The sequence below is a fragment of the Numenius arquata genome, unplaced genomic scaffold (genome assembly GCF_964106895.1).
Source record: "Numenius arquata unplaced genomic scaffold, bNumArq3.hap1.1 HAP1_SCAFFOLD_1722, whole genome shotgun sequence".
NCBI lineage: Eukaryota > Metazoa > Chordata > Aves > Charadriiformes > Scolopacidae > Numenius > Numenius arquata.
Genome location: NW_027415406.1, coordinates 1,295 through 11,841, shown reverse-complemented (window position 1 = coordinate 11,841; position 10,547 = coordinate 1,295). Strand labels below are relative to the sequence as shown.

Genomic DNA, 10,547 nt, shown 5'->3' with positions numbered 1-10,547 from the left:
CCCGCCACCTGCCGGGGGAGGGGGGGGAGAAAGGACAAGGGCGGGGGGGACGCGTTAGGTGCTGAGGGGACACACACACACACACACACACACACACACACACACACACACACGCGCGGAGCCCCCCAACAAAGCAGTTGGGGGGAGAGGGGGGGGGTCCCCTTACCCAGGCGACCGGCCTGCTTGGCCTTTTTGTGCGCCCGGCGGGTGTCGTCGCGCAGCTGGATGATGACCTGCAGGACGCGGAGGAAGAAGCGCTGGGTGGAGGTTTTGGAGGTGAGGACGGACATGGAGGGCAGCTGCAGCTCCCGCCCCCCCAGCGCCCGCTTCTGCGAGGCCACGATCACCACGCTCTCGGCCGTGTCGAACCTGTGGGGAGGGGGAAAACGGGGGGTTAGTCACTTGGGGGGGGGGGGTGTGGAGGGAGTGAGGGGTGTCAACAGAGACAAGGGTTAACGGCAGGGGCGAGGGGTGTCGGGAGCAACGAAGGGGTGTCAGTAGGGACAAGGGTTAACAGGAGGGACAAGGGGTGTCAGGAGGGACAAGGATTAACAGGACAAGGGTTATCAGCAGGGACCAGAGTTAACAGGAGGGACAAAGGGTTATCAGTAGGGACAAGGGTTAACGGGATGAGGGTTATCAGTAGGGACGAGGGTTAACGCCAGGTGTAAGGGTTATCAGTAGGGCCCAGAGTTAACAGGAGGAACAAAGGGTGTCAGTGGGGACAAGGGTTAACAAGAGGGACAAGGGGTGTCAGCAGGGACGAGGGTTAACGGGACAAGGGTCATCAGTAGGGACAAGGGTTAACGGGATGAGGGTTATCAGGAGGGCCCAGAGTTAACAGGAGGGACAAAGGGTGTCAGTGGGGACAAGGGTTAATGGGACGAGGGTTATCAGTAGGGACGAGGGTTAACGCCAGGTGTAAGGGTTATCAGTAGGGCCCAGAGTTAACAGCAGGGAGGGGTGGAGCCTGGGGCGTGCCCCCCCCCCCCCCCCCCCCCAGTCCCCTGTGGGCGTGGCTCACCGGCTCTGCATCTTGCCCTTGAGCTTGGCGCTGGGGGGCTGCTCCTCGGGGAGCCCCTCGGGAGAGGGGGCCTCGCTCTGCGCCCTCCGCTGCTGCTCCAGGTTGTATTCCCTCAGCTCCGCCAGCAGCGTCCCTGCGCGCGGGAGACGCTTGATGACGTCACACCCGGCCACCCGTGACGTCACCGCACCCCCCCTCCCCTCTCCCCCCCCCGCGGTTCCTCACCGATCTGGCGGCAGAGGGTGGCCCCCAGGGTGCGGGCCCCGCTGAGCAGCAGGCGCAGGACGGTGTCGCGGGTGACGGCGTCCCCCCGCGAGAGCTGCAGCAGGACGTTGGCCGCGTCCTCCAGACCCTCCTCCGAGCAGGAGTGGGATGTCAGCACCTTGGGGACACACACACACACGGGGGGGGGAGACAGCGTTGGGGACACACCACCACCACACCGTGTCACCCTGACACCCCCCTCAACGTCACCCTGACACCGCCGTCAATGTCACCCCCTCAATGTCACCCTGACACTGCCCTCAATGTCACCCTGATACCGCCCTCAATGTCACCCCCCTCAATGTCACCCTGACACCCCCCTCAATGTCACCCCCCTCAATGTCACCCTGACACCGCCATCAATGTCACCCCCTCAATGTCACCCTGACACCCCCCTCAATGTCACCCCCTCAATGTCACCCTGACACTGCCCTCAATGTCACCCTGATACCGCCATCAATGTCACCCCCTCAACGTCACCCTGACACCCCCCTCAATGTCACCCCCTCAGTGTCACCCTGACACCCCCCTCAATGTCACCCCTCTCAATGTCACCCTGACACCCCCCTCAATGTCACCCCCTCAGTGTCACCGACACCCCCCTCAACGTCACCCCCTCAATGTCACCCTGACACCCCCCTCAACGTCACCCCCTCAGTGTCACCCTGACACCCCCCTCAACGTCACCCCCAGTGTCACCCTGACACTGCCGTCAGTCACCCCTCTCAATGTCACCCTGACACCCCCCTCAATGTCACCCCTCTCAATGTCACCCTACCACCCCCCCCAATGTCACCCTGACACCCCCCTCAACGTCACCCCCTCAGTGTCACCCTGACACCCCCCTCAATGTCACCCCTCTCAATGTCACCCTGACACTCCCCTCAATGTCACCCGTCTCAATGTCACCCTACCATCCCCCCCTCAATGTCACCCCGCCACCCCCCCCATGTCACCTCGACGGAGAGCTGGAGCTGGCTCTCGGTGAGGCCGGTGGCCGCCATGCGGGGGTCGGGGCTGCCACCCTCGGGGACCTTGGCCGGGGACTTGGAGCTCTTGGAGGGAGCTTGGGGACAAGGAGGGGGACAGCAGGGTTTGGGGGGGGGGAAGATGCCACCAAGCCCCCCGGTCTTCGTCCTCGGGGTGGGGGTGGTCCCCCGTGTCCTCCCCCCGGCCCGGGGCTCTCGACCACCCGATGCCACCTCTGCCTTTGTCCCCACCCGTGTCCCCATCCCAACATCCCCAACCCCATCCCGATGTCCCCACGTCCCCATCCCCAGTGTCCCCAACCCCGTCCCATGTCCCCAACCCCACCCCAAGGTCTCCACATCACCGTCCCCATCCCCACGTCCCCAACCCCATTCCAGTGTCCCAAACCCCATCCCAATGTCCCCATGTCCCCATTCCCATGTCCCCATTCCCATCCCAGTGTCCCCATCCCCATCCCTTGTCCCCCCTTGCTGTCCCCAACCCCATCCCCATGTCCCCAACCCCACTCCAATGTCCCCACATCCCCCCCTTGCTGTCCCCAACCCCATCCCAGTGTCCCCAATCCTGTCCCAATATCCCCATTCCCATGTCCCCCCCCTTGCTGTCCCCACCCCAATGTCCCCATGTCCCCATGTCCCCCCCCGCTGTCCCCAACCCCACCCCAGTGTCCCCGTGTCCCCCCCCCGCTGTCCCCAACCCCACCCCAGTGTCCCCGTGTCCCCCCCCGCTGTCCCCAACCCCACCCCAGTGTCCCCGTGTCCCCCCCCTCGCTGTCTCCAACCCCACCCCAGTGTCCCCGTGTCCCCCCCCCGCTGTCCCCAACCCCGTCCCAATGTCCCCGTGTCCCCCCCCACTGTCCCCGTCCCCCCCCCAGCCCCGTCCCCCACTCACCACCAGCCGTCGCGCCTCCGTTCCCGCCGGTGCCCCCCTGCTCGGGGGGGCTGCCGGGGGGGGGCGGCGCCACCACCGCGGTGGCTGTGCCAGCGCCACCGCCCCCTTGCCCCGTCCCCCCCCCCTCGCCCCCTTTGCCCCCCCCCTCGGGGAGGGCGATGGAGATGAGGGAGAGGAGCCGCAGCAGCTTCTCCGTCAGCAGCGCGCTCCGGCGGATGACGCCGTGTGACAACATGTTCATCAACTGTCCCAAAGGGGACGTTTCTAACCCCGACACCCCCGGCTCCGGTTCGGGGCCCCCGCTGCCCCCCCCCGTTTTTGCCGAACTCTTCCCTTTCCGGCTGACGTTCATATTATCCAATTTGACTAAAAGGTCCCAAAAATCGGTGGAAAGGTTGGCGGAAGAAGGGGGGAGGGGTTGGGAAGCCCCCCCCGAGGGGGGGGGGAGGGGGAGGGGGGCGGGGGGGCGGGGGGGGTTTGAGGAGGGGGGGGAGGGCAGGGGCTGCTCCCCGCTTTGGGGGGGCCCCGTTCAGCTTCGCTGGGAGGGTCCCGGCCTCGCTGTTGGGTGAAGTGGCTGGGGAAAACCTGAGGGGGGGGACAGAAAATTGGGAGGGGGGGTGTTATTGGGGTGCTGGTGACCCCCCCAAAACCAGCCCCACAAGTTGGGGAACCCCCAGATGTCCCGCCCCCCCCCCCCCTCCCCCCGATAACCACAGACAACCCCAGGTCCTGCCCCTGGTGCCCAAGGGGGGGGGTGGGGGGTTTGGGGTGCCCCCCCCCCAATAATCCCCCTTAATACGCTTTGGCGACCCCCCCCCTCAGTGGGACCCCAAGTTTGGGGAGGGGTCCCCAATTGTCCCTCTCCTCTGGTTTGGTGTCCCCAAGCGTGTCCTCAGCTGGGGGGGGGGGACACACACCAAAATGCTCCAGTGCCCCCCCAATTCCTCCAGTGCCCCCCCAGCTCCACCGAGGAGCCCCCCAGACACCCCATAACATGCCCCAGCGCCCCCCAAAATGCTCCAGTGCCCCCCAAAGTGTCCCAGTGCCCCCCCCGAGCCCCTCCCAATTCCCTCAAGGAGCCCCCAAGACACCCCGTAACGTGCCCCAGTGCCCCCCAAAACGCCCCAGTGCCCCCCAAAGCCCCCCCAGCTCCATCGAGGAGCCCCCCAGACACCCCATAACACACTCCAAAGTGCCCCAGTGCCCCCCAATTCCCCCCCCCACCTTGGCCAGCTGGATGAGGGTATCGAGGACGTGGCGGCAGACGACGGGGGCGGCCTGGGGGTGGATGTGAACGGCGGATCCGGCGGCGGCGGCGTGTTTTTCCGTGTGTTTTCGTCCCGGAACGCGTTGTATCTGGAAGATGTTGGTACGACAACCCAAAGCCGCGTCCATGGAGACGGAAAGCCAAGAAAGTTGTCCCGAACTTCGAGCTTCTACGCGATGTAATAAATCTAAACCCCGGGAAGATTCGCCGCCGCCAGTCCCGCTCCCGCTGGAGCTCCCGCTTCTCCCGCTGGTTCTTCGGGGTCTTTCTTCCGTCACCGAAGATCCCCGAGGGGTTTCCAGGCAAAATTCGCTCTCGCTGCTGCGCTGGAGGATGGAGAGGAGGCTGCGGACGACCCAGCCCCGGGTGGGAGCGTGGTAGCAGAGGTTGCGGAGGACGCGATGGAGGCGGCTGGTGTTGAGTTTGGGCTCGTCCACGAAAAGCAGCACCAAAAGGCAAGAAAGAGCTTCGTGATCCAACAGCAACCGCCCCCGCAGGCGTAAAAGGCTGTCCACGCTGCTCCCCGAAGGTCTTGGAGGGGGGGGGGTGAGGGTGGGGAGAGAAGGGGAAATTAAATTAGATCCCCCACCAAATGAGGTTAAACTCCCTTAAAAAAAAAAAAAAGAGGGGAACCCCCCGGCTGAACCCCGTAAGTACCTGCTGTGGCTGCTGCTGCCCCCCATGTGGAAGGTGCCGCCCCGCTGCACGGCCAGGCGGGTGTACTGCACCCCACGGTTCCCGCTCAGCCGGCTGGTGAAGGCTGCGGGGACAACGGGGACAGTGGGGTCAGGCCATTTGGGGGGACACCCCAGAGGGATCTGGGGGGAGAGGGGAAGCGGGGAGACTTGGGAGGGTGGGGTTGAGAGAGGCAGGGGGGACAAGAGGGGTGGTGGGGGAGAATTAGGGGTGTCAGGAGAGGACTGGGGGTGCTGGGAGAGGACTGGGAGCGTCAGGAGAGGATAAGCGGGGTGCAGGGAGAGAATTAGGGGTGCAGGGAGAGAATTAGGGGTGCAGGGAGAGGACCGGTGGAGTCAGGAAAGGAGGTGCAAGGAGAGGACTGGGGGTGTCGGGAGAGGATGAGGGGGTGCTAGGAGAGGACTGGGGGCGTCAGGAACGGATTGAGGGGTGCTGGGAGAGGATTGGGGAGTTGGAGACAGGAATAAGGAGTTGGAGACAGGAATAGGGGGCGGGGGACAGGAATAGGGGGCGGGGGACAGGAATGGGGGGCAGGGGGACAGGAATGGGGGGTGGGGGACAGGAATAGAGGGTGAGGAAACAGGAATGTGGGTTGGGGAGGACAGGAATAGGGGGTTGAGGACAGGAATGTGGGTTGGGGGAACAGGAGTAGGAAGTTTGGGACAGAAATATGGGGCAGAGGAACAGGAATGGGAGGTTGGGGGACAGAAATATGAGGTGGGGGGGACAGGAAGAGAGGGCTGGGGGGACAAGGGGTGACATCTCACCGGGGCTGCGGAGGATGGCGGAGAGGGCGGAGGTGCTGGAGTGGCCGAAGAGCCTCTCGTGCATGAGCTGGCGCTGCCGGGCCTCCTGCTCGCGCCGCAGGGCCTGGGCCTCGGCGGCGATGTCGGGGGGCATGACGGCCAGGACGCTGTCCTCCATGTCCTCCAGCACCGAGCGCCGCAGCTCCGAGGGCAGCGTCTGGATGAAGGTCACCGGGTCCATGGGGGCGTCCGAGCTCGTCGCCTGCGCCAGCTCCCGCCGCTGCTGCTCCGCTCGCTGCTGGGCCAGCACCTGCCACGCGCACGGCCCCGTTAGACACGCCCCCTCAGGCCACGCCCCCGTGAGGACACGCCCACCGAGAGGACACACCCCCCTTGAGGCCACACCCCCCCCCCAGCCACCTTCCCCCCCAAAGGGTTCAGGCCGTGACAGGGTTAAACCCAACCTGAAGGAGCACCAGGCCCCGCCCCCCCGGAGGCCCCACCCCCCGGGAGGCCCCGCCCCCCTTTGACCCCACCCACAGGCCCCGCCCCCAGAGCAAACCCCTCCTCCTTTAACCCTGCCCCAGGCCCCACCCCTTCCACGAGGCCCCGCCCCTAAGGCCACACCCCTTCATTGAACCTCACCAAAGGCCCCACTCCCTAAGCCCCGCCCCTTTCCCAGCCCCCACCCCCAAGGCCACACCCCCTCATTGAGCCCCACCACAGGCCCCGCCCCTCTCCCTCTAACCCCGCCCCTTCCCCGAGGCCCCACCCCTCCATTGAACCCCACCACAGGCCCCGCCCCTCTCCCTCTAACCCCGCCCCTTCCCCGAGGCCCCACCCCTCCATTGAACCCCACCACAGGCCCCGCCCCTCTCCTTGTAACTCCGCCCCTTCCCCGAGGCCCCACCCCTCCCCATTAAGCCTCGCCACAGCCCTCCCGAAGCCCCGCCCCTTCCACCATGCCCCGCCCCCTCCGCCGTTAAGCCCCACCCACCTCCTCCTGGATGGCGGGGGGCAGGGCCGCCAGGAACTCGGGGCTGACCTCGGTCAGGCCGGGATTGGCCACCACCGGGGGGGCGGGGCTCGGGGTGGGCGGGGCCCGGGCGGGGGGGCGGATCCCCAGCTGGTTCTGCAGCACCTCCCGCCGGATGTCGTCCGGCAGCGCCGCCAGGAAGGAGGGGTCCACCCCCTCCGGCAGGCTGATCCCTGGGGGGGGGACGGGACACACACGTTGGGGACACCCCCAGGGATGGGGGGACACCCCTAGACCCCCCCAGAGACACGGGGACACCCCCGGGCCCCCCTGGAAAGTGGGGACATGGGGTCCACCCCCTCCAGCTGGGGGGGGCACAGGTTGGGGACATCCCTGGGGACATGGGGACACCCCCCAGGGATGGGGGGACATCCCTAGACCCCCCCGGGGACATGGGGACACCCCCGGACCCCCCCAGGGACACCCCTGGACCCCCCCTGGAAAGTGGGGACATGGGGACACCCCCTCCGGCAGGCTGATCCCTGGAGGGGGGGGGGGGACACAGGTTGGGGACACCCCCAGGGATGGGGGGACACCCCCAGACCCCCCAGGGACACGGGGACACCCCTAGACCCCCCCCCCCAACTCCCCTGGGAAAGTGGGGACATGGGGTCCACTCCCTCCAGCTGGGGGGGCACAGGTTGGGGACATCCCTGGGGACATGGGGACACCCCCCAGGGATGGGGGGACATCCCTAGACCCCACCGGGGACACGGGGACACCCCCGGACCCCCCTGGAAAGTGGGGACATGGGGACACCCCCTCCGGCAGGCTGATCCCTGGAGGTGGGGGGGGGCGCACACACACGTTGGGGACACCCCCGGGGACGCAGGGACACCCCCAGATCTCCCCAGGTGAGGCGGTGACACCCCAAGTGACACGGTGACACCCCCCGGGGGGGTTCCCAAGTCCCCTCCGGGCTGTGACACCGGGGGTTGGGGGGGAGAGGGGATGGATGGATGGATGGATGGATGGATGGATGGATGGGTGGGTGGGGGGCACTCCGAGGAGAGGGGGGGTGGGGGGGTTGTTGGTGACAAAGGGAGGTGACAGAGGGGACACCGACCGGCCAGGGGGTCCTCCTCCTCGCTGCTGGTGGAGGGAAGGGGCTCCTCCAGGATCCCCCGAGAGTCGGCTCCCGAGATGGCGGCGGCCGAGTCCCGGGTGGAGGAACTCTCCGAGGAAGAAGCTGGAGGGGAGCTGGAGGGGGGGGGGGGATGACATCATAATGACATCACCCGGGGGGGGTGACATCACCCGGGGGGGGGGGGGGGTGACATCACCCGGGGGGCACCCCCAAACCTTCCCCCCCCCCACCTCCAACCTCCCCGCTCCTCCGTTTTCTTGGATCTCACCTGTCGTCGGGGGGCTGAGCGGCGTCGGGGGGGGCCGGGGGGGGCCCCTGGGGGGTGCTGGGAGGATTTTGGGGGGCTGCGGAATTTTGGGGGGCCCCACCCCCCCGCTTTCTTCCAAGGTACAGGAAGCCAAACTGGAGGTGTCCATGGGGGAACCTTCCAGTTGGCTGCTCCCCCCCGTCAGCGCCTCCGAGTCCTCCGCGCGCTCCGGGGACAGCGAGGCTGGAGGGGGGGGGGGGCACAGCCGTGAGGACCCCCCCCCCCGAAAGTGGGGAGACCCCCCCCCAGATGGAGAAATTCCACCCCCCCCCCCCCCCCGTAAAAGAGGGACTCCCCCAAATGGAGACGTTCCTCAAATGGAGAAAAAGCCCAAAATAGGGACACCCCCCCCCCCAAAAAATAGAGACACCCCCCCCAAAATAAAGACCCCCCCCAAAATAGCCCCCCCAACATAGAGACCCCCCCAAATAGAGAAAAGAAATCCAAATAGGGACCCCCCCAAAAATAGAGACACCCCCCCCAGAGACCCCCCCAAATAGAGACCCCCCCAAAATAGAGAAAAAGCCCTCAATTGAGCCCCCCCAAAAAACAGAGCCCCCCCCAAAATAGAGCCCCCCAAAAACAGACCCCCCCAAATAGAGACCCCCCGCAAATAGAGAAAAGAAATCCAAATAGGGACCCCCCCCAAAAATAGAGACACCCCCTCAAAATAGAGACCCCCCCAAAATAGAGAGACCCCAAAATAGAGAGACCCCCCCAAAATAGAGACTCCCCCCCTCAAAATAGAGACCCCCCAAAATAGAGACCCCCCCAAAATAGAGAAAAGAAATCCAAATAGGGACCCCCCCCAAAAATAGAGACACCCCCCCCAAAAAGAAACCCTCCCAAAATACAGAACCCCCCCAAAAATAGACCCCCCCAAATAGAGACACCCCCCCCAAATAGAGACACCCCCCCAGAGATCCCCCCCAAATAGAGACCCCCCCAAATAGAGAAAAAGCCCTCAATTGAGCCCCCTCAAAAAACAGAGCCCCCCCAAAATAGAGCCCCCCAAAAACAGACCCCCCCAAATAGAGACCCCCCCAAATAGAGAAAAGAAATCCAAATAGGGACCCCCCCCAAAAATAGAGACCCCCCCAAAAATAGAGACACCCCCTCAAAATAGGGACCCCCCAAAATAGAGAGACCCCCCCAAAATAGACACCCCCAAAAAAAGAGACCCCCCCAAAATAGAGACTCCCCCCCTCAAAATAGAGACCCCCCCAAAATAGAGACAAGAAATCCAAATAGGGACCCCCCCCAAAAATAGAGACACCCCCCCCAAAAAGAAACCCTCCCAAAATACAGAACCCCCCCCAAAAATAGACCCCCCCAAATAGAGACACCCCCCCCAAACAGAGACACCCCCCCCAGAGACACCCCCAAATAGAGGAAAAGCCCTCAATTGAGCCCCCCCAAAAAACAGAGCTCTCCCCCAAAATAGAGCCCCCCCAAAAATAGACCCCCCCAAAAATAGACCCCCCCCAAATAGAGAAAAGAAATCCAAATAGGGACCCCCCCCAAAAAGAAACCCTCCCAAAATACAGAACCCCCCCAAAAATAGACCCCCCCAAATAGAGACACCCCCCCCAGAGACCCCCCCCAATAGAGAAAAAGCCCTCAATTGAGCCCCCCCAAAAAACAGAGCTCTCCCCCAAAATAGAGCCCCCCCAAAACCAAAGAAAACACCCTAAATTTAGAGCCCCCCCCAAAAAAAATAGAGAAATCCCTCAAAACAGAGCCCCCCCCCCCCAAAAATTCCCCCCCCCCCGAAGACTCACTGATGGTGGGGGCGGGCGACAGCTCCATCTGGGTGGCTTCGGCATCCGGGGGGGGGGGCTGTCCGGGTGTCCCCCCCCCCCCTTCTTCATTTTCGGGGGGCTGGGGGGGTCGGGCGGGGATTTGGGGGGCTCCCGGGGGGGGCTCGGGGGGGTCGGCGTCGGTTCCAGCATCACCAGCGTCCGGTGGGGAGCGGGAGGGGGGGGCTCTCCCGGAGTGCCGCTGGGTTCTGGGGCGGGGGGGGGGGACAAGGGGGGGGACAAGGGGGGGGGACAAGGATCAACATCGCAGGGGGGGGGACACCCCCAGGAATCCCGATGCCCCCCCCCCGCCAACTTTGGGGGGGGATCCAGGCGTCCGGCTACACCCCAAAATGAGCCCCCCCCCCTCCCAAATTGTCGTCCCCCCCCCCCCCGAAAAAAAACCCCAACCCCCTGAAATCCCCCCCCCATTATCCCCC

At 65.1% G+C, this 10,547-nt stretch overlaps 1 protein-coding gene across 1 annotated transcript; it reads right to left on the bottom strand.

The window, feature by feature from the left end:
- Nucleotides 1-166: 166 nt before the first annotated feature.
- Nucleotides 167-10,117, bottom strand: LOC141478684 (E3 ubiquitin-protein ligase HUWE1-like; the record flags this gene model as incomplete). Its single annotated transcript, XM_074167672.1, is given in 14 exon segments — nt 167-369; nt 1,025-1,157; nt 1,250-1,406; nt 2,245-2,354; nt 3,170-3,582; nt 3,660-3,754; nt 4,394-4,967; nt 5,094-5,196; nt 5,900-6,188; nt 6,876-7,087; nt 7,981-8,114; nt 8,270-8,321; nt 8,324-8,491; nt 10,090-10,117. Coding segments are annotated over 14 exon segments (2,671 nt in total), but the record flags the coding sequence as incomplete, so codon positions are not given.
- Between the last annotated feature and the right edge of the window lie 430 nt (nt 10,118-10,547).